At 42.3% G+C, this 24884-nt stretch overlaps 1 protein-coding gene across 1 annotated transcript in view; it reads left to right on the forward strand.

Moving 5' to 3' along the window:
- The window catches only part of SUGP1 (SURP and G-patch domain containing 1), a 57687-nt gene that overhangs the window by 14973 nt on the left and 17830 nt on the right, over positions 1-24884 (forward strand). The window contains exons 5-11 of the mRNA XM_068271274.1: positions 9866-9989; positions 13052-13155; positions 19074-19191; positions 19610-19920; positions 21198-21304; positions 23121-23298; positions 24704-24810. Coding sequence (XP_068127375.1) covers positions 9866-9989; positions 13052-13155; positions 19074-19191; positions 19610-19920; positions 21198-21304; positions 23121-23298; positions 24704-24810 — 1049 coding nt within the window. The remainder of the gene's footprint in view (positions 1-9865; positions 9990-13051; positions 13156-19073; positions 19192-19609; positions 19921-21197; positions 21305-23120; positions 23299-24703; positions 24811-24884) is intronic.

Consider the following 24884-nt stretch of genomic DNA (forward strand, 5'->3'; position numbering starts at 1 on the left):
CCAACATCAAACCTCTGTGATATACTGCGGGAGCCAATGTGCATGAAAAGTTATTTAAAATAGAAGATGAAAAATTATCTCCTAGGAGAAAACTCAGGAGAAAAAGTGAATTGCATATGGGCCCATGTGCGTTAGTATGTGGGATTTTTTTTTCCACAGAAGCTAATGTAATTGATAGAGGAAATGCACATGGTGATGCACCACTGCTATTTTATTTTTGTTTGCATGAAAAAAATGCATTCATGTTTAAATTGGCCTTTTGGTTCATATTGGTTCTCAGTTTTCCTATTTAGAAAATCTGTACAAAAGTATGCAAGTGTGAACTTTGCTCCATTCACATTATCCATTGCAGGTGGGTGTGTTTACAATGCAACACACGCCATCTGCATTGCTATCTTTTGTGCTGCTAAACCCACACAGTGACAGTTATTGCAGTGCACCACTACACAGTGCATAAGTGAGACTGTCAGTGCGCAATCTATGTACTACTGATGTCCTTGCGTCTCGCACGCTATACATATTGCTAAAATGCACACAGCAAAGCGTATAGTGTGAACCAGGCTTTAAGGATTTGAGTGAGGGCTGGTGCACTTCTGAGCGCTTTTAAAAATGCTATTGCTTTGAAAAACGCTTGGCTTATGTATTTGTATGGGATGGATCACACCAGAACGATGTTTTTTGTTTTTGTTTTTTTTCCCCCAAACGCAAATGCGGGTCCTGCAGCATTTCTGATGCAATTCAGCCTTAATGTTAAGTATAGGCAGTGTTCTCCCCAGGCTCTTTTACCCAGGTGCTCCACCCGATTAGTTTTGCTGAGCACCCGGCTGTCATCAGCTCACCTCCTCCTATGCTGTGAGCAGAGTTGCTCACAGAAGCACCGGCCCTGCATTCTCTCATTTTGCCCCACCCGATTACATTTTCATGCCACCCGGCTGGAAAAACATTCTGGGGAGAACACTGATAGGAAAAGTGGAAAATGGCTATAAAAAAACCGCTAGAACAGAGCTAGCCATAACTAGAAAATAATCCAAATTTCTCCAGGATACTGCGCTCTCATGCATCAATTTCCTATATCCGTCGTCTTGCAGTGGTGTATCTCAAAATAAAATATAAACAGAAAAAACCATAGCATTATACTGTATCAATAAGTCCATATATTAAACACCCAGTGCTAAGAATTTCTGTGTGTGCATCCACCATATAGACAGATATCACAGGTCCTCACCATATACTATAGCTGCCAGGTCACAAACAGCAATAAAAGCACCACAATCCACCAACTACTTTTAATCACTCACGTGCAAAGGGACATCAACACAGTCACCTGTGGCCTCTCACCTTTTGCTCTGCCGTCTAAGTTATAAGACAACAGACACGCTTGTGGGTATATTTCAGCAGGCCCCAATTGGCATCAACTCGGCAGTGGATCTTAAATAGACTCTGTAACATCAAAAACATCCCCTGGGGGGTACTCACCTCGGGTGGGGGAAGCCTCGGGATCCTAATGAGGCTTCCCACGCCGTCCTCTGTCCCACGGGGGTCTCGCTGCAGCCCTCCGAACAGCCGGCGACAGACCCGACTGTCAATTGAATATTTACCTTTGCTGGCTCCAGCGGGGGCGCTGTGGCTGCTTTTGGCTCCGAAGTAGGCGGAAATACCCGATCTCAGTCGGGTCCGCTCTACTGCGCAGGCGCCGGAAAGTTGCGCCTGCGCAGTAGAGCAGACCCGACGGCGATCGGGTATTTCCGCCTACTTCGGAGCCGACAGCCGTCAGAGCGCCTGCGCAGGAGCCGGGAAGGTAAATGACGTCATCTTGTACAGAGGGCTGCAGCGAGACCCCTGAGGGACGGAGGACGGCGTGGGAAGCCTCATAAGGATCCTGAGGCTTCCCCTACCCGAGGTGAGTACCCCCCAGGGGACGTTTTGACGTTACAGATTCTCTTTAATCCCAGCAAAGGAAATGCAGTTTTCAAACCTCATTCTGCATAACCTAACAGAAGGAACTCCTCATAGTGTAAAACCGCATATTTATTAAAATTTCTAAAAGTAGTGCACTCCCATGTTCCAATGTAAAAACAAGCATATAACAGTTGAATTTAGAATTTTTAATATGCGGATTTACACTATGAGAAGTTCCTTCAGTTGTTAGGTTATGCAGAGCGAGGTTTGAAAACTGCATTTCCTTTGCTGGGATTAAGATCCACTGCCGAGTTGATGCCAATTGGGGCCTGCTGAAATATAATAGCCCTAGTTATGTTTTGAGTGAATCATGCATATATTACTGATTTATTTGACTGCATGTATTTTTGGTAAGTGTTGTAATTTCATTTTTATAAGCAAATTTAGGCTCTCTTTTTAGAGGGAATTTATGGTTTTTAATTATAGTAGTATCCTAAAAATACAAATTATCTTTAGCAGGATTATATATAATATACAGCATGTTATGAATGAATGTTTCACATTTTGGGAGGTTTTGAATCAGGATGATACCATTTGTCTAACTTAAAAGAATGAGTAAGCTTTTGGCTGTGCAACCTTCAGCAGACGTCCATCCTTTTTGTTCCGATTTCTTATAAACAGACAGCTATATACATGCAACATCAAAAAGGATACAGATGATCCCTTTTGATGTTGCATGTACAGTATATAGCAGTCTGTTCCAACATCTTGTAAGCAAACAGGATTTAATTCTGACAAAGGCTGCACAGCCAAAATCGTACTCTTATTCTTTTAAGAGGCACAGCCACAGACTAACCAGCAAGCTTTTTGTTACTCTTTTAACCACTTCCCGACTGCCTAACGCACACGGGCGGCCGGGAAGTGGAGCCCGCAAGGACCAGTTCATGCCCAAAGGCGGCGGTCCTTGTAAGGGCATGGGCGGAGCGATCGCGTCATCCGTGACGCGATCCTCCGCCGGCGCCTGTCACCGCTCACGCCGCAACATCCCGCCGGCCATACGGAAGTGCCGGCGGGATGTTAACCCCGCGATCGCCGCATACAAAGTGTATAATACACTTTGTAATGTTTACAAAGTGTATTATACAGGCTGCCTCCTGCCCTGGTGGTCCCAATGTCCGAGGGACCACCAGGGCAGGCTGCAGCCACCCTATGTCGCAGCCAAGCACACTGATTTCTCCCCCCCCCCTGCCCCAGATCGCCCACAGCACCCCTCAGACCCCGCCCCCTGCCCACCCCCCAGACCCCTGTTTGCACCCAATCACCCCCCCTAATCACCCATCAATCACTCCCTGTCACTATCTGTAAACGCTACTTTTTTTTAATTCTATATATATATAAACTATAATAAACTATAATCTATATATATAAACCCTTTATTTACATCTGTTCTTCCCTGTAATAACCCACTGATCACCTGTCAATCACCCATCAATCACCCCCTGTCACTGCCACCCATCAATCACCCCCTGGCACTGCCACCCATCAATCTGCCCCTAACCTGCCCCTTGCGGGCAATCTGATCACCCACCCACACCAATAGATCGCCCGCAGATCCGACGTCAGATCACCTCCCAAGTGCAGTGTTTGCATCTGTTATCTACCCTAAACACCCACTAATTACCCATCAATCACCCCCTATCACCACCTGTCACTGTTACCCATCAGATCAGACCCTAATCTGCCCCTTGCGGGCACCCAATCACCCGCCTACACGCTCAGATTGCCCTCAGACCCCCCCTTATCAATTCGCCAGTGCATTAGTTACATCTGTTCTTCCCTGTAATAACCCACTGATCACCTGTCAATCACCCATCAATCACCCCCTGTCACTGCCACCCATCAATCACCCCCTGGCACTGCCACCCATCAATCACCCCGTCACTGCCACTCATCAATCAGCCCCTAACCTGCCCCTTGCGGGCAATCTGATCACCCACCCACACCAATAGTTCGCCCGCAGATCCGACGTCAGATCACCTCCCAAGTGCAGTGTTTACATCTGTTCTCTACCCTAAACGCCCACTAATTACCCATCAATCACCCCCTGTCACTGCTACCTATCAGGTTAGACCCCTATCTAGGCTCCTGTTCACTCGGCCAAACCCTCAGATCCCCCTCAGACCCCCTTCCGATCACCTCCCCAGTGCATTGATTGCATCTATTTTCCCCTCTAACCACCCCCTGAGACACCCATCAATCACCTCCTGTCACCCCCCTAGCACTCCTATCCATCAGATCAGGCCCAATACAACCTGTCATCTAAAAGGCCACCCTGCATATGACCGGTTCCACAAAATTCGCCCCCTCATAGACCACCTGTCATCAAAATTTGCAGATGCTTATACCCCTGAACAGTCATTTTTAGACATTTGGTTTCCAGACTACTCACGGTTTTGGGCCCTTAAAATGCCAGGGCGGTATAGGAACCCCACAAACTGACCCCATTTTAGAAAAAAGACACCCCAATGTATTCTGTTAGGTGTATGACGAGTTCATAGAAGATTTTATTTTTTGTCAAAAGTTAGCGGAAATTGATTTTTTTTTTTCACAAAGTGTCATTTTTCACTAACTTGTGACAAAAAATAAAATCTTCTATGAACTCGCCATACACCTAACGGAATACCTTGGGGTGTCTTCTTTCTAAAATGGGGTCACTTGTGGGGTTCCTATACTGCCCTGGCATTTTAGGGGCCCTAAACCGTGAGGAGTAGTCTAGAAAACAAATGCCTCAAAATGACCTGTGATTAGGACGTTGGGCCCCTTAGCGCACCTAGGCTGCAAAAAAGTGTCACACATGTGGTATCGCCGTACTCAGGAGAAGTAGTATAATGTGTTTTGGGGTGTATTTTTACACATACCCATGCTGGGTGGGAGAAATATCTCTGTAAATGGACAATTGTGTGTAAAAAAAATCAAAAGATTGTCATTTACAGAGGTATTTCTCCCACCCAGCATGGGTATGTGTAAAAATACACCCCAAAACACATTATACTACTTCTCCTGAGTACGGCGGTACCACATATGTGCCACTTTTTTACCCCCTAAGTACTCAAAAGGGGCCCAAAGTCCAATAAGTACCTTTAGGATTTCACAGGTCATTTTGCGACATTTGGTTTCAAGACTACTCCTCACGGTTTAGGGCCCCTAAAATGCCAGGGCAGTATAGGAACCCCACAAATGACCCCATTCTAGAAAGAAGACACCAAAAGGTATTCCGTTAGGAGTATGGTGAGTTCATAGAAGATTTTATTTTTTGTCACAAGTTAGCGGAAAATGACACTTTGTGAAAAAAAACAATTAAAATCAATTTCCGCTAACTTGTGACAAAAAAATAAAAACTTCTATGAACTCACCATACTCCTAACGGAATACCTTGGGGTGTCTTCTTTCTAAAATGGGGTCATTAGTGGGGTTCCTATACTGCCCTGGCATTTTAGGGGCCCTAAACCGTGAGGAGTAGTCTTGAAACAAAAATGACCTGTGAAATCCTAAAGGTACTCATTGGACTTTGGGCCCCTTAGCGCAGTTAGGCTGCAAAAAAGTGCCACACGTGGTATCGCAGTACTCAGGAGAAGTAGTATAATGTGTTTTGGGGTGTATTTTTACACATACCCATGCTGAGTGGGAGAAAGATCTCTGTAAATGGACAATTGTGTGTAAAAAAAATTAAAAAATTGTCATTTACAGAGATATTTCTCCCACCCAGCATCGGTATGTGTAAAAATACACCCCAAAACACATTATACTACTTCTCCTGAGTACGGCAATACCACGTGTGGCACTTTTTTGCAGCCTAACTGCGCTAAGGGGCCCAAAGTCCAATGAGCACCTCTAGGCTTTACAGGGGTGCTTACAAATTAGCACCCCCAAAATGCGAGGACAGTAAACACACCCCACAAATGACCCCATTTTGGAAAGTAGACACTTCAAGGTATTCAGAGAGGGGCATGGTGAGTCCGTGGCAGATTTCATTTTTTTTTTTTTGTCGCAAGTTAGAAGAAATGGAAACTTTTTTTTTTTTTGTCACAAAGTGTCATTTTCCGCTTACTTGTGCCAAAAATTAATATCTTCTATGAACTCACTATGCCTCTCAGTGAATACTTTGGGATGTCTTCTTTCCAAAATGGGGTCATTTGGGGGGTATTTATACTATCCTGGAATTCTAGCCCCTCATGAAATATGTCAGGTGGTCAGAAAAGTCATAGATGCTTGAAAATGGGAAAATTCACTTTTTGCACCATAGTTTGTAAACGCTATAACTTTTACCCAAACCAATAAATATACACTGAATGGGTTTTTTTTAATCAAAAACATGTTTGTCCACATTTTTCGCGCTGCATGTATACAGAAATTTTACTTTAGTTGAAAAATGTCAGCACAGAAAGTTAAAAAAATCATTTTTTTTGCCAAAATTCATGTCTTTTTTGATGAATATAATAAAAAGTAAAAATCGCAGGAGCAATCAAATAGCACCAAAAGAAAGCTTTATTAGTGACAAGAAAAGGAGCCAAAATTCATTTAGGTGGTAGGTTGTATGAGCGAGCAATAAACCGTGAAAGCTGCAGTGGTCTGAATGGAAAAAAAGTGGCCGGTCCTTAAGGGGGGTAAAGCCCACGGTCCTCAAGTGGTTAAGTTAGACAATAGTAACAACCTGATTTAAAACTTCTTGCTTTTACTGATGGCTAACACGGTACAACACTCTACTGCTACTATTTTGGGAGGAGTAAGGGAAGAGGCCTCACATGCTGGCAGGTTTTGTAAGTAGGAAATTGTCTTCCTTTATCAGTGTAGTAAACAGTTCCTAAACATTACAAAAGCAATGTTTTCTAAATTGCCAAATGATAATGCAAGCAAACGTGAATCTGAACTGCCCTCCGTCTGGATTAATCTCTGCTGTGCTCTATATAGTTTAGGGATATTCATTTTTATTTCTGTACGGTGTCATCTTGCACAGATAGACGGAGAGGTGTGACGTCACGTGGGAGTCAGGTGTGGGGGAGGGGGGGGGGGGGGGAGAATAATGCTACCGACCGGCAATCGGCCAAAATGATCCACTTGTATGATCGCGGCCGAGGCATCTGGGAACACCAGGGGTTCCTGTATACGAGATAGCTTCTCAGCCACGGTGGTCAATATTGGCTGCCTCAGCCAAGCTTCATCTAGCGTGTGTATGAGGGCTTTACTGTTCAATGTTATTTCCTGCACAGTAGCAAAACAATGACTTGTACATACGAAACTTGCCAGTCAAACCAATAGGTTTATAACCTTTCATATTTCCTATGAAAATGTCTGAATAATGCTTTTAGTTGTAAAAATACAAATAGAGGATTTACCACCAATCATGTTGAAAACCTAATACAGTACATAAATGTATTAAAATTATCTTAACCACTTCCTTACCACCCAGAGGTGTAAAGGTATATTGTGATCCTCTCTTCTGAAAAACAGATTGTTTTAAAACATTATTTTTTTTTTTTTTTTTGCACTAAAAGGTGCAAAAAACAGATGTTTTAAAATGTCAGTTTTGCAGGAAGTGGTTAAAGCACACCTGAATTGAGAGGGATATGGAGGCTGGCCTATTTATTTCTCTTTTAACAATGCAGATTCCCTGGCTGTTCTGCTAATCATCTGCCTCTGGTACTTTTAGCCATAGACCCTGAACTAGCATGCAGATCAGGTGTTTCTGACTGGATTGGCTGCATGCTTCTTTCAGATGTGATTCAGACACTACTGATGCAACTAAAGAGCTCAGCAAGTCAGCCAGACAACTGGTATTATTTTTAAAGAGACTCTGTAAAAAATGTTCCGCCTTATTTCTTCTATTCTATAAGTTCCTATACCTGTTCTAATGTGGTCTGGCTTACTGCAGCCTTTTCTATTTGCACTGTCTCTGTAATATATCTAATATTCTCTTCTTTGTCAAGCCAGAGAGGAATGCACTGCCTCTGCTGTGATAGGGAGAAGTTATGCATACACTCTTCCTGGTTAGCTGCCATGTTTTTTGTTTGTAAACACTGCCTAAAACTGGCGATTAACAGCCAGGATTGTGGCGGAAATGACAAAGAGGGATCCAGGAGATCGCAGTGACTCAATTGGTATGTTTTTTTATTGTACAAATTGGACAGTACAGATTATCTTTTTAAAAGGAAACAAATATTGCAGCCACCTTTATGCCTCTCACTTCTGGGTTACTATAAAGGTCACGTTTTCAAATCATAGCAAAAGTATTTTTGAATGTCAAATTATTGTTTCCCTGTTTTACCCTCAGGACACTCCAGCAGGGAAATATCCACCCCCTTCCATATCCATTGTGGGGTAACGCGCTTACTTATTTGTTTTTTTACAAGGTGATTCACAAAGAACTGACCACTTTGAAAACTAAATGAATTACAAATAATGAATAGCATATAAATATAACACATTGTAGAAGCTCTCTGCCTTTTTTCCAGGCTGTCTGCTGTTAATCATAGTGACTTAACTGGTCAAAACATTGTGTGTCTTGCTGTCCTGTCGCCAGCCTGATACACATCACATCTATGAGGGTTCAGAGGAGTCTTCTCCCGAGTTTCTCCAACGGGAGCCTTTTCATTGCAGCAGACAGATTTTTGCCTACGAGCAAACCTTGCCTTGATAAAGGAGCTCTTTGTGGTTCCGAAACAGTGGCTGTTTTTACACAAAACGAATAAAGAATTGTTTGACGTGCCCGATTTCTCCCTTACTTGATGTCATATAGGGGGCATCATCCCTCTTTTACAAGCTGCAGCACTCCCGTTTCATCATGGTCTAATCCACAAGTGTGCAAGACAACACAAACCTATACATGTATATACATAAGTGTTGTGAAACCCATTACAGGACAGTGGTCAGTGTAGCCTTCATTTTGACTAAATTACTGAAAAATAGTGGTTTTGCAATATTGTAAGTGCTGATGCAGAATAGCATGCCCCTTATATGTAGAATGATAATTGCAGTGTAATTGCAGAGCCATGTTTAGTAAACTGCAATGTATAGAATACTTTCAAGACATTTTAAGAGTTACTGTACAATTTAGTGTTGCATAGTACACAGTTTAATTATGGGGGATTGGAAAAACAAGGATGTTTTTGTAGGGACTTAAAAGTACCCAGAAGCCCCCTTCTGTGTAAAAAAACAAAAAAAAAACCATCAAAAAACTGCAAATTGATATTTATGCAGCTTAGTGTAATCTAAATATTCCCATTATAGTTTGTAAGCAATACTGCAGTTAGTTGAGTTCAGTTCTTATTGATTTGCCTTGTGTCGTGAGATATGCAACTGCCAATGAGGCATGGTAGTGGAGGAAATCTTGCTGCTGGAGTCCATCAAGATATAAGATACCAATGTCTGATTTATCCAGCTAGAGTTTTATCAATAGCTGAAATGTCAGCTTTGGGTTGACTTGCCTTGTAAAGCTCTATGGGACCACAGTGAGTAGATCTCCCTCTATCTCCCGTGGCTGTGACAAGCTTCTCTTTAGTTATAAGCTGGAAAACCGTGTCACCTAGCCTGAGCTTGCTTCTTCATATCTTTTTATGTAGAGTCCAGCATGAGACTAGTGATAGCAGCCTGATGCACCATGTTAATGGTTGTCCTTTTCACAAAACTTGAATACTTCAGTTTCCTCCTGAGTGTCTGCATCTGTTTCTATGGTTAGACATGTTTAGAGGCTGAAATACAGAATAGAGAGTATACAGAGATGAATTCACTGGATAATGTATATTTAATGAGGAATGCTGACCAAAAGAGCTGACGATCTAAGTATGTTTTGCCGTCTCATTCCTGCTTTGTTCCCTTCCTTTCCTTTGCCTTGGCACTCTTCCTAGCAGTAAAATGCCTGTTGACTGTTTGCTGTGTGACTTGAATCCCAGTACTGACAGCCTGCTTAAAGTTTCACCCCCAGAGAACTCTGAGACCCGTAAGGTTGTGGAACAGTTGGCTCGATTTGTAGCGGAAGGGGGCAGAGAACTTGAAAAAATGGCAGCGGAAGATTACAAGGATAATCCAGCATTTGGGTGAGTGCTTAAAGAGAACCTGAACTGAAAATAAAAAGTCAAAATAACCATACAAAGGTCATACTAACCTCACGCAGTGTCTACTCCTCAATCTTTCTCCTCTCCTGTGTCCCATTTCTCCACTGTGATCATTGAAATTCTCCGTTCTCCATTTTAAAAATGGCCATTACCCCACAACAGCTTCCTGGTCAGCACTCTGTTAAACTGTAATATCACCCACTTGAGCCATAGAGAGACATGGACATTACCTTGCTCATTCAGTTGTAACTGACAGCTACTGATATATAACTGACAGCAACTGGTATATTTCAGTTCTGACAAAGTATTGTCAGAACTGGAAGGGATCACTGTCAGAAGAAAATGATGAGCTTCTGAGAGGAACTGACAGCGAGGTAAGTATGTAATATTCATTTGCAGCTACATCATGTGTTTATTTTAAATCATTTTCCCTGCTTCAGGTTCCCTTCAAGAAACGTTTCTGTTTCATAGTGTTTCACAGTGACTGTTAAGGTGGCCATACACTGATTGATTTTGGTGTTCGATCAACTAATAGATTTGATTCTCAATTGTAAATGGATTCAAGTTTTGTTGGTTCCGTTGATGCAAACCATTTGATATCTGCCAGTTAGTGATCAGACAGGATGAAATATTTCTGTTGATTGTACACAAAATTAATTATATTTCAGGGAACACATTTAGTAAAATCGCATGCGTTTAGCATAATGTTAGTCAATTGGCGGCAAAAAAAAAAATCTCGTTGCTGTGGAATTTGCGATGCAAATTTGTGTGTTTTATCAACTTGCCTACTGCTCATTGACAGTGGGAAACAGCCGGCATGTGCTGTCCTACAGCAAAACGGATAATTTTAAAACCTATATTTTGCACTAACAAGTGCAAAAACAGGACATTTTAAACATCAGTTTTGCATTAATTTGTTAATCGCTCAACAAGTTCTTTCTTCCCGCATACTGTGTACAAATTTCATGTGATTTGAATGAATGCTTCAATACGAGAGAGCAAAAGTACATGAGATCTGCATGTTTTTTGAAAATATTATTTGATTTAATATTTCACGTGTTTAATATGCATATGTATTGTAAACGCAAAATTGAAACAAATGAAAAGCGCACATAAAACTCAAACAAAAATCACACGTACATATGCACGTGGCAGAAAACCCATGGTTTTCCACACAGACAAGTTTGCTCCCAGCCATATGCATCATATGTAGTAGATAACCTCTGGGTACTCCAGATGTTTCCAAGATCTCCTGCGAGCCCACTGCTGCTGCACGGAACCCTCTTCAACTCTATGGCGTTGCTCTTGTTTGTGTACAATCATGACCACGCTGTTCAGGTCCAGGTTTGGTCAGAGTGTGTCCAGCAGCACGAATCTGTGCAGCTTCATGGCACTGCGCATGCACGGGACCATACTTGCGCCTGCCAAGTGCGTTTGCTCTGGTACATGGATGGGATTAGGGCCACAAAAGCAAATTTGACAGTCCCTTGTCAAATATGCTTTGAGGGACCTTGTGCTAAAACTGTGGGCCACAGACCAATTGGAGAAGCCTTGGGACTATCCGTAGGGTTCACTCTACTGATGGAAGTACTGGTAACTATCTTTTTTTCCCCCTCATCCATTATGCTTCAAGGCAGGAGGAGGTAGTTTTGGCCATTCCAATTATTTGTCATCGGTAGTGGCAGAGATATTGCCTCCTCTGCCATTTCCCACATGCTGCTTCTGTAGATGGGGATTGATGTCAGTGATTGAGACAGACTGGCCCCACTGCATGTTGTTAGGCTGCCCCACCCTGTTCTGCATGAAACCAGAATCGTGTGAGTAGCAGTATTTAGGATTAAGGAGAATTCCAGGGGACACAGGGATAACGCTATTTACGTTTGCAAGTGTGGTTATTTTTTTTAAAAGGTTGCTTGGGAAATTAATGTAAAATTACTTGATATGCAATTGTCATGTATTTATATAGTACTGATCTCTTCCACAGTGTTTTACAGAGTAATTAGTTTTGTCACTTTCTGCCTCTCAGAGAAGCTTATGATCTAATCCTTACTATGGGTATAGTAGGGTGTGGGGGTAACAGTTAATGTGTCACTAAGGTTTTGGGATGTGGTAGAAAACAAGAGGCAAGTGACCTACTTTAAAGTGGATCTAAACTCCAAACTTCCTCTCTGCTCTGAAAGATTTGGCACAGTATGATGAACATTAGGGGGAAAAAAAATCTTCAAGTTCATGCAGTTAAAGCATCTTTCTTTTCCTGTACAGGCAGAGCTGTGGCAACTGCTAAAATTACACTCTGGTGTATCTATATAAACAAACACAGCTCAGTGCAGTTGATTTCTACAGAATTTATATGAGGAATGAAAACTTTTCATTGTGTTATGCAAGGGTTTGGGTCCGCTTTAACCCTCCTGGCGGTCTATTAAAAACCGCCAGGGGGCAGCGCAGCCGTTTTTTTTTTAATTTTTTTTCCTTTAAATCATGAAGCGAGCCTACGGCTCGCTACATGATAGCCGCTGTGCAGCTAGGCATCCCCCTACCCTCCGGCGATCAGGAAATCCCGTTCAAAGAACGGGATTTCCTGAAGGGCTTTTTCCCCCGTCGTTATCGACATCGGGATCGGGAGTCCCAATCCACCCCTCAGCGCTGCCTGGCACTGATAGGCCAGGCTGCGCAAGGGGTCTAAGGGGGGCGGCGCGGCGAATCGGCGGGAGGCGGCGATCGGTGTGCTCATGCAGCTAGCAAAGGGCGAGCTGCGTGCAGCAAAAAAAAAATTGTGCAAATCGGCCCAACAGGGCCTGAGAAAACTTCCTGCACGGCTTACCCCTATCTACGTTCGGGGTTACCGCCAGGAAGGTTAAAAGGAGGTCTTCAGTGCCATCTTCCATATTTTCCTTGCTTCAGATTTTAACTAACAGTTCAAAATGCGTGATGGGTACAAGTCTTATTTCTGTAACCATGATATGTGTGAATCGTATATTTCAGCCACCAATTATTGTCATACTTGTTGGATGAACACTTGGTAATATTTCCATACTTCATTGTAGGTTTCTACATGATCAGAACAGTCCAGAGTTCCTGTATTATAGGAAGAAGCTGGCAGAGTATAAGCAGAATTGTCAGAATCGACAGAAAACTGTATCGTCCAATGGTAAGCAGGCAATTTTTAATGGGCAGTCCTAGGGAATTTCTAGTATTGTTATGGTAAGGTGGCTATCTGTAAAGTTGCTAATGCAAATAATACTTTAGGTTCGCTTGGTAGAGTGGTTGTTCAAAGGCACTTCTAATCATGAGAAATGTTCTCATTGTGACACACTTAAAGAGAATCTGTAACGTCAAAACGTCCCCTGGGGGGTACTCACCTCGGGTGGGGGAAGCCTCAGGATCCTAATGAGGCTTCCCACGCCGTCCTCCATCCCTCAGAGGTCTCGCTGCAGCCCTCCATACAAGATGACATCAATATTTACCTTCCCGGCTCCTGCGCAGGCGCTCTGACGGCTGTCGGCTCCGAAGTAGGCAGAAATACCCGATTGCCGTCGGGTCTGCTCTACTGTGCAGGCGCAACTTTCCGGCACCTGCGCAGTAGAGCGGACCCGACTGAGATCGGGTATTTACGTCTACTTCGGAGCCGAAAGCAGCCACAGCGCCCCCGCTGGAGCCAGCAAAGGTAAATATTGAATTGACAGTCGGGTCTGTCGCCGGCTGGTCGGAGGGCTGCAGCGAGACCCCCGTGGGACAGAGGACGGCGTGGGAAGCCTCATTAGGATCCCGAGGCTTCCCTCACCCGAGGTGAGTACCCCCCAGGGGATGTTTTTGATGTTACAGAGTCTCTTTAAAGTACCCCTGAACTGAGAGGGTGTTTGATATAGGTGCCGTTTTGTGAATGGTGCTGTGACGTATGTCACAGCACCATTCACAAAACGGCACTTGTTCTAGTCAGCCAACATCTTGTATTGACTAGAATGTTGAATATGAGCAGGGAGAAAATAACAATTATCCTCCCTAGGAGCGCCATAACGAAGGTCTACAGCACTTTGAATCCCCTTGGAGAAAAAAACCTATAAAAATATTATTATTAACAACAAAACACCACAGCATAACTCATCTACTCAGGGTTCCCTTCACTGTCTTTTCCACCCTCTCAGCTCTCCCATTCCATGGCGTGTTCTCTCATATCTACTGGCATCTTCACCGCTATGGAGCTGAAGTACTTTCGGGTTACTTCCGCGTCGGCACCACAGCGGTAAAAATGGCGGCAGATACGAGAGGATGCGGTGGCTGAACGGGAGTGCTGATAGGGTGGAAAACATGGCAATAGGTTCCAGGAGTAGGTGAGTTGTGCGGTCTTGCTTTTTTTTAACAGGTCTAAGTATCAGTTCAGGAGTACTTTAAAATTGTGTGGACAATGTACAATGAAATGCCTGAAGAGGAACTAGCATTCAACACAACTCCGACTCTCAATTTAAAGGGAACCCCTTAGTCAACTTTCCACTCTCCCAAAATAGGAGTACCTATAAAGAGGCAAATTCTCCTTGCTCTTTCATTAGTCTCTATTTGTACAGTGTGATATAAACAAACATGACATAAGACAGAATGACCTTTTACAGTGGTGACCAGGATTGGAAAAGAACTTCACTGTTCATAACAATGGAATACATTGCAATGGAAATGTAAGTCATTCATAAGTAGATGCAGTATCTGTTAAAGCAGTAGGATTAGCCATACTATGCCATGGAAAAAACACATACATAAGTAGATAAATACTTGATCTACTTACATAACACATGTATTGTACTGTCCACATTTTGATTTCAGAGAATGTTATATAGTAAATTAAGAGAATTCTGTTCCTGGTGGGAACCATGTTTTTTGCCCACAGTTTAGGCTAAATCCTGATGTCATTTCTGCCCTTTACTTTTTTTCTTTTCTCCTCCAATTGCTGAGTCACCTCAGCCTTGCTTGTAAACACAAGTGAGCAGGGGATCATGTTTCAGATAAGTAGCTAGGCAGGGAAATAAATGGAAGAGGTGGAATATATTATAGATAAAAAGAACCCCCAGCATGCAACTGTTTGGCACTGACTACTAAAGGGCCAGTGCTCCTTAAGTATGTGATAACTCCAAATCATAACAGCAGAAAAGCAGGATTAGCATCTTTATCACTTAATACACTCAAACCAGTTGCTGTTGAAATTTGATTTTTATGGTGACAATCCCATTTTAAGTCTGTCACAAATCAAAGTAGCTATGTAATACGGCTATCATGGGAGCAGTCATCCTGCCGCCCTTTTGCTGCAACTTTGTTGTATGTAACTGTAGCTAAACCTATTTACTACTCTAAATTACTGGGTGGCATGTAAAAGACCAGTCTGGCTGCCTGTCGAGTACACAGGCAACTGCTGTCAGCCAGTCCCTGTGCGCCTCTTATTGGATCCCTGCTGTGTGTGATCTCCGGCTTAAAGAGACACTGAAGCGGAAAAAAAATTGATATAATGAATTGGTTGTGTAGTACGGATAATTACTAGAACATTGGTAGCAAAAAAAATATTCTCATATTTTTATTTTCAGTCTTAGGCCTGGTGCACACCAGAGGAGTTTTTCTGAGCGTTTTGAGTTTTTAAATCTGCTGCTAATGTTATCCTATGTCTCTGTGCACACTGGAGCAATGAGGTTTTGTAAAAAATCCCATAGCATTACATTGGGAAGAGCTTTTGAAACCTCTAAAAGCTCTTTCCAATGTAATGCTATGGGTTTTTTTTACAAAACCTCATTGCTCCAGTGTGCACAGACACATAGGATAACATTAGCAGCAGATTTGAAAACTCGAAACACCCAGAAAAACTCCTCTGGTGTGCACCAGGCCTTACAGCTTTTTTTTTTTTTTTTTTTTTTTTTTTTTTTTTTTTAATAACCTTGCATCATTCTCTAATATTTGCAATTTACAAGACAAGACAAATAACATTTATATTGCGCTTTTCTCAATTTACACTGGTGGACTCAAATTACACACTACTCAGCATTCTAAATGTTTTTACAGAACAGGCAGTGAACCTTTGACCTGTCCTGAACTGTTCTCTGCAAAAGAAAAAAAACAATACAGTTGAGATAAAAACCATCAAAAGTCATAGCTTTCTGTGTCCTAGAGCTCAATTTGCATAGATAACTGGAGTTTCTTAACTCTTCCTGTACTGGAAACAAATATTAGACTCTGCTCCTAATGCTTTATTTCTTATCTGTACTACACAACCAATTCATTATATCATAATTTTTTTATTTTTTTTTGCTTCAGTATCTCTAGAAGCCTGTTTCACTTGCATCTGCTGCCGTATCGGTATCGCTCTCATACGGCAGCAGATGCAGGCAAATCAGGCTTCAGTAAGCCGACAATTTACAGTAAAAGTGAAGTGAAAAGTGATGAGCTAGACAACTGTATCTAAATAATACTTTTGTGAAGTCTTATATACTTTTTTTTTTTTTTTTTAATCATGATTTTTATTGAATATTTTCCAATACAAGAGTATACCAGAATGATAGAACATTGAGTCAATACTGAAAATATTATTTGAACACCAACATCAACATTTTCGAAAGATAAGAGAAGAAATTAAGATTAAGAAACATAAAAAGACCATCTAACATGCTTTTTAACAGATATTTTATGATGGAGAGTACAGCAACCAAGTGAACAACTTCGAACTTTTGATGTTGATTCGGTTTAATATTGTGGTTGTTTGTTGACTGATACCAGATGGGTACCCTAAGAATATAGAGCTGCTCCTGATCATGTCTTCTCCATTTTGTGACATGAACGGGCAGCTATTGGCGCGGGCCAACTAAGCCGGGGGGGGGGGGGGTATTTTTCAGGGAGTAGGTATAAAAGTAATGATTAATTTCTTCTCTGCAGAGAGTCCTATCTATCTAGAGTTATTGGGTTCGTTTAGAGTTATTTGTGGGAGGATTTTGTCCCAGTCCATTTAAAGAGTACTAGAGCTGGTATAAAGCTAACGTTTTATACATACCTGTGGCTTCCTCCAGCTCCATCCGCACGGATCGCTCCCACGCTGCCATCCTCAGCCCTCCTGCAGCTTCGGTACTGGGTCCTGTCACTTACGTCAATTGGAGCCTGTCTGATGCAGGAGAAGTGTGCTCTTTGCGTATCTCTCCAGCAGCTGCTGGAGATATGTATAGGGCTCACTTCTCCTGCGTAGACTGGCCCCAACTGGCTGAAGTGACAGGACTGGTGTTGGAGCTGCAGGAAGACTGAGGACGGCAGCGTGGGAGCGGTCCGTGCGTATGAGCTGGAGGAAGCCTCAGGTATGTATAAAACATTAGATTTATACCAGCCCTGGTTTCCTTTAAAGAGTAACTGTCAGGCTGCAGAAGCTAATTTAAACCTCTATTCTCCTGTGTTAAACAGTTTAGAAGGAAGCCAAAAAGGCATTAGTGAAGATAAAAATCTCTCTTACCTTTGATGTGTGCTTATCAGCAAAGCTGTTAGACCCAAGCAGGACGCAAGCCGCATACTATACTGCAAAGCATTCTGGGGCCCTCCCCTCGGCTGCTAATGAGACGTTACAGCAGCTTGTAATCAGTCCAGCGCGTAGCACTGATAAATCTCCGGGCAGAGTACACTGCAGGAGTCAGCTATTGTTCCTAGCCACATGGCTAATTAATATTCACTGCACAGTGTGTTATTCAGTACGAGCTTTTCTGTGATCAGGAAGCAGGGAGGACATGACGACACAATTGGCTTCATAGAAGACAGAAAAACATGGAACCTGCCATGAGCTGTCAGGAGCATCATTCTCTGCATATACTATATAAAAATTCTGTGAAGTACAAACGTGGACAGTGAAATGTATATGTAATGTAAGTACAGCCAATCTTTAGCTACTGATATATGTGTTTATTTTCTCTGAGACCTTATACCTAACAGCTCCTCTTTAAGGAATAGAATTTCCATGCATAGGTTAAAATCTACTTGATTTGGTAGTTTGGTAAAGGAGGGTAATTGGTTCCCACTCCAATAGGAGAGTATAAGTTGGCGAGCGGCACATTATTGTGAGTGATGATGGTTCTGTAAGGTTCTTGGAGTTGGTTTAGACTCACCAGAAGAGCCCCAGTAAAGGCGATAGTTATAGGATGTTCTACATTTAGGGAGACGGTTTGGCATATTAGATTCCAAAATGGTTTTACTAGAGGGCATTCCCATATATGTGCAAGAGAGTACCTTCGTAGCCACATGATCTCTAACATAATGAAGACTGTCGGGAAGATAAACTTGCTAGTACTTAAAAAGTTAACTTTTAAAAGACACATTATGTGAGAGGGATATGGAGGCTGGCATATTTATTTCCCTTTTTAAACAATGCAATTTGCCTGGCTTTCCTGTCCAATACTTTCACATAGACCCTGAACAAGCAAGCAGATCAGGTGTATGTTAGGATTTTCTGCATGCTTGTTTCATGTGTGTGCTTCAGACACTAGTGATGCATGAAAGCTCAGTAGGATGCCAGGCAACTGGTATTTTTTAAAATAACATACATATGGCAGCCTCCATATTCCTCTCACTTTAGTTGTCCTCTAAATATTGAAAACACTCACTGGTGCACGTTTATTCAGCCCCCTTACAAAGTATTGATGACCGACAGAATTTCTTATCAGTTCCCTGCTGTCAGGAATGTGTGACACAGCCATGCACAAGTCTTATGACTTCTAATTAGTTATCATAGAGAATTACACTTGATCTTACTTCACCAAACTGCTCTAAAAAGGTGATGTATATCCCATGATTAGTATTACAGTGAAAGAAAAGTTGGATTGGAGCTGTATATATACATTTAGCTGCATGCTAAGCATCACTTTTAGTAAACAAAAACCGTAATCTTCAAACATGAAAAGGCCTACAAATTTCTTATCCTTCCATTGATTTGATATTAAAATAAACAGCATGTCTGTAAAATGTAGTAAACGTGTAGTACAAATCTTTTATTTTTCTGAAGGAAATGGTAATTAGTAATTGCTCAAACTGTGCTATTAATCTTTAAATAATTTCTCTCTATTTTTTCAGTTCCAGAAGATGAAGAAACAAAGATGTTTGCAGAGAAGTTGGCCAGATATGTGGCAGATGGAGGCCCAGAGGTAGAAGCCATAGCACTACAGAATAACAGGGAAAACCCTGCTTTCAGGTAATTTTATGGAGTTAAATCGCTATATTCACAGGATAATATAGCGATAGGATTAGCGCTTATTAAGCACGGTTTTGCGACCCCTCTAGATCATGCATGCACAGTGTTTTGCGATTACCGCTAATCGCAAAAGGGGCCACAATTGCGGCAGTGAGATCACTGCCATTAAGTTAGTCTTGCACTAGCGCTTTGGCGATTAGCAGGAATCACTTGCTAATCGCCCCAGTGGGAATTGGCCCTTATTTCTCTTTGTCGGGGCTAAAGTTTTCAGTTTTCAGTGTAGAGCACTGCTGAATTTTGTCTAAAGGAACATAGATTTGTGAGGTGTCATGGTCCATGAGTATGTTGGTACTACTCTGTGTGACCATTAACAGCTTCCATTCAGTAATGACTGTTTTTGTCTCTCTGTGCACTGCAGGTTTCTATATGATGTAAATGGTAAAGGTTACCAGTATTATAAATTAAAAGTAGAAGAGTTCAGACGCGCCCAAAAATCCTCAACTGACATTCCCAAAAAAAGTGAATTGGTACAAAGGTTTGAGCCAGAATCCCGGCCTGTTCCTCCCACTCCAGAACCCTCATTAGTCGCCAGTCCACCAGCACAGCAATCCGCACAACAGGCAGCTTTAAAACGGAAGAGAAAAAGTCGATGGGGACCTGAAGAAGAGAAAGTGGATCTGCCTCCTGCAGCTGTGGTAGCTGAGCCTCCTGATACCAGCCTGCTAACTGGTGAGCATTGTACTCCTTGTCAGATAGGGCCATGCCTGACTAGGAGAAAAGTCTTGTTCTAAGTGGTTCCTTTCTCAAGCCATGGTTCTGTCCTGCAATTACTAGTGTCTGAATTCCTGCCCTGGTTCACGACTATGATTTGTGATTAAAGAAACACATGCTGATAAAAAAGGGTGAGAGTTCCTGGTTCACACACAAATCTGTACATTTCTAGTCCAGTACTGTCCTGTCAGTTATGCATCAGTTCTTCCTTAGTTTTCTATCAGTTTTACTTGACTGGACCAGAAATGTACACCTTTTTATGTGTGAACACACCCATAGGCCCAGTGCACACCGAGCGGTTTTAGCAGCGATCCGCCAACTGCATCTGCCTGTGAAAACGCTTGGCTAATGTACACTGTATTTCAATGGGATGGCGCACACCAGCGGTTTGAGGTTTTTAGCAAACCGCAGACGTGCCTCCTGCTGCATTTTTGCGGTTTGCAGAAGCATTTCTGCCTCAATGTAAAGTATAGGAAAAACGCAAATGCTAGATCAGAGCCGTTTCCCAGGCGTTTTTGTTACAGAAGCTGACAATATTTGTAATCTGCTACACAAAAACGTTCTAAAAAAACACAAGGCATGTTTAGAAAACGTCTCTAAACATAATAATAATAATAATAATGCCTAGAATCGCTCTGAAATCTGCTCCAAAAACCGCTAGCATTTTGAGGATCTGCTAGCGGTTTTGGTGTGCACTGGGCCATAGAAACGCATACAAAACTGACAGGAATGGACCACATCTGCAATGTACACCTTTTATGTGTGAACACATCCATAGAAATGCATATAAAACTTGTGAGGGTACTTTGGTTTAAAAGTCAACTATGGTTTTTAACTGCTTAAAAGAGGAACTTTAACCCAGGTTTGAACTTTATACCAATCAGTAGCTGATACCCCCTTTCCTACAAGAAATCTTTTTACCTCTTATCACCCTCTGTATAGAACTCTCTGTAACAAACATTCTGCAGAGATCATCAGACCGAACTAAAGAGGTTGGCACCTGTGATAATTTTCAAAATGTAAATCCGGTTGAGGAAAGATTTGAAAATGGGCAAGCACTGAGTAGATAACTTATAAATGAATATTGAAAAAAAAGCAATTTTATTAATTACGTTATTTTCACAACAGTTCCCCTTTAAATATTTGTAATATATTGGTATTTTTCATCAGTCTATACCAGTCAGATTTTTCTTTAGTAAATAAAGCTAATCCACTTCTATTTTTATTTTGTACAGCTCAGGATTTGAAAGGTCTGGGATATGAAAAAGGAAAACCTGTCGGGCTGGTAGGAGTCACAGAATTGTCAGATGCTCAGAAAAAACAGCTAAAGGAGCAGCAGGAAGTAAGTCAGAAAAAACAGTTGATGAGGTAAATGTACTTTAAAAAAAAAATTCACAGAACTGATCTAATGGTATTACCAACCTGGGATGTTCTTTTTCTGCTATTTAACTATTATGTGTCAAGCTAGAACAACTTTACAGAACTTGTGCTGCCAGAGCTTGGCACTTGTAGCATATGTTCTCCTGTAAGGCTTAAATGGAACCTAAACTGAGAAGGATATGGATTTTTCCTTTTAAAATAATACCAGTTGCCTGACTCTCCTGCTGATCCTGTGTCTCTAATACTTTTAGCTACTTTTAGCTACAGCCCCTCAACAAGCATGCAGATCAGGTGCTCTGACTGATGTCAGACTGGATTAGCTGCATGCTTGTTTCAGGTGTGTAATTCAGCCACTACTGTAGCCAAAGAGATCAGCAGGCTGCCAGGCAACTGGTATTGTTTAAAAGGAAACATCCATATCCCTCTCAGTTTAGATTCCCTTTAACAATGATGGTACCTTTTTTGACGGTTTTATAAATGTCTTCTGTCCCTTCTGCTTCTGCCTTGGTGTCCTCTGCAGGTCAGTGTCTATTCCTTTTTTCATTTTGCTGAAATCATAATCACAGAAGTGAGCTTTTCCTGCTGTGTTCAGTGACCTCTTGTACATCTGAATGCAGACCTAACGTCGGTAGCTAAACCGATAAAGCATTGAGAGCCTGTAAAAAGCTGGAGAAGGGAGGGAACTGTGTGTGTGTGTGTGTGTGTGTGTGTGTGTGTGTGTTTTTTAGTTTCAATTTATTTTTTTGGGGGGGGTCTGTTGAGTGTGAGGGAATGTTCAGATGGAGGGAGGAAGGTGGTGAAAGTAGGGGAGTGTGAGGGGTAAAGCGTTTGTGACCTGGAGGAAAGGTTGTGTTGCAGGTATTTGATCAGGTAGGGAGAGGAAAGAGAAATAAGGAGATGGGTGAAAAAATGCCTTATACTTACCTTATCAAATTGACTCCATAAACAGAAATAAAAAAAACAATTCATGTTCTAAGCTGTTATATTGAAATCATTAGCTGTAGAGTTACTCTTATTTATTCTCTGACAGCAGTCAGTAGGTTTTCCTCACAACAGAGTCTGCTTTAAAGGGAAGGTTCAGGGACTAGCTAAAAAAAATAAAAATCCATTTCCACTTACCTGGGGCTTCCTCCAGCCCGTGGCAGGCAGGAGGTGCCCTCGGCGCCGCTCCGCAGGCTCCCGGTGGTCTCCGGTGGCCGACCCGACCTGGCCAGGCCGGCGGCCAGGTCGGGCCTCTTCTGCGCTCCATGGTGCGTTCCACGCCGGCGCGCTGACGTCATCGGACGTCCTCCGGGTTGTACTGCGCAGGCTCAGAACTACTGAGCCTGCGCAGTACAGCCCGGAGGACGTCCGATGACGTCAGCGCACCGGCGTGGAACGCACCATGGAGCGCAGAAGAGGCCCGACCTGGCCGCCGGCCTGGCCAAGTCGGGTCGGCCAACGGAGACCACCGGGAGCCTGCGGAGCGGCGCCGAGGGCACCTCCTGCCTGCCACGGGCTGGAGGAAGCCCCAGGTAAGTGGAAATGGATTTTTATTTTTTTTTAGCTAGTCCCTGAACCTTCCCCTTAAAGGGTACCTCAATTATTAACATTATAAAAAAAATACAAAGTGGCCATACCTGGGGTTTCTTCTCTGGCCCCTCAGCTTCTCCGGCCTCACCTCTGTCTTTCTATCCCCTCCCCAACCCCCCATTGAGGTAAGGTTGATGATATACCATAAGATTTTTTTTTTATCACTTTGTGGAGTGTTTAAACCATTTCTTTTTCAATTTCTGCAGATGCAGCAGATGTATGACATGATAATGAAACACAAGAAAGCCATGCAAGATATGCAGCTTATGTGGGAGAAGGCCATGAAACAGCACCAACATGATTATGATAGTGATGAGGAAGTGGACAATGAGTTTGGAACTTGGGAGCACCAGCTAAGACGCATGGAAATGGATAAAACAAGGGGTAGGCAATGTTCATTCAGGCAATTTGCTGCAGGATTATTTTTCACCAGTTTTGTGCACATGAGCAATAGCTTAACTTCCCTGCTTCGTGACCTCATTTCCCCAAAACAGGGGCAAGAACAAAGAGACAATGGGGCAGGTTTACCAAAACTAGTGCAAGAAAAAACTGGAGCAGAAGTGACACAAATGAAATAGACGTTAATTATGTCCGATCAACTGCTTCAATGCATCACCTGCTCTGCGCCAGTTTTCCTTGCACTGGTTTTGATACATTTTGATGAAGTATGAAATAAACCTGTATGCAGAATTAATATTATGGGTCTCTTTCCTCTACAGTCTTGTGAGATGAATATTCCAGAAAGCTCTCCATGTCAACAAGGTGATCTGGAAAACCTTTTGATATACAGAATAAACTCTGTATCACTGCTTTTATTACACGACTTTTCCATTATGTGTACTAAAAATTTTGCTAAAGAGTAATATACACTTACTAACCACTTTATTAGGTACACCTGTTTAAATTGATTGTTAGCACAAATAGGCAATCAGCCCATCATGTGGCAGAAACTCAATGCATTTAGGCATCTACACATGATGAAGACAAGTTCCTGAAGTTCAAACAGAGCATGACCACATCAGAGAAGGAGTTGCACACCATACAGCAATTCGAGATGCTGGACTAATATGTCCTCAAGGCAAAAAATCCAAAGGGTCCCGCACACTCCATGAAAGGTAACATGCTTTATTAAAAAAACACACCAGGAATAAACCACGTTAACTTTCATGGAGTGTGCAGACCCTTTGGATTTTTTGCCTTGATCAATACCAGCACGTCAAATCTTCGCTTCAGAGTATTGAGATCTTTTCTAATAAGGGGAGACCAAACATCTTACAGGTGGGCAGCCAAAGAGCTCCTCAGAGTATTGAGCAAATGTGGGTTAGCTTTCATAATTTAGATTCTTACCTATTTTTTTATTTTTTTTATTTTGTACCATTTTGCGGCCATGCTAGTCTTTTTGATACAATCATCCACCTTTACTCAGATGGATTCACATATGACCAAACGGCGGTCGTGGTGCAAACTTCGGCTGTAGGGGATAAGTACTGATCTGCTTTATTTCAGCTTATATAGTGCTGAAAAACCCTAACCATGTATACCTGTGGAACGGGAATCTAGGAAAGGGAGAGGAATGAACCTCCCAGGCAGTAGTTTGGTTATCTGACCTTGACAGAGTTGAATAAGTTGTGGAGTCGCAAAGGTATTTAAAGTGTTTTTTTCTCAGATATGCTTTGTTCACCTCAGACGAGGAGTAAATATGCTGAACGTTCCCATGGCAAAATGTGGATATGTACTTTCTCTTCCAAGTGTTACCTAGTATATTTCATTTTGCCTTTGCTCGTTTCAGAATGGGCCGAGCAGCTGACTGAAATGGGACGTGGAAAACATTTCATTGGAGATTTCTTGCCACCAGATGAGCTGGACAAATTTATGGAAACCTTTAAAGCACTAAAAGTAAATATAAGCTCCCCCCCCCCCCCCCTTTCTCTCAAGTCGCATATTATCACATTCAAGTAATTAAATCTTTT

This window comes from Hyperolius riggenbachi, chromosome 1, assembly GCF_040937935.1.
Source record: "Hyperolius riggenbachi isolate aHypRig1 chromosome 1, aHypRig1.pri, whole genome shotgun sequence".
NCBI classification, from domain to species: Eukaryota; Metazoa; Chordata; class Amphibia; order Anura; family Hyperoliidae; genus Hyperolius; species Hyperolius riggenbachi.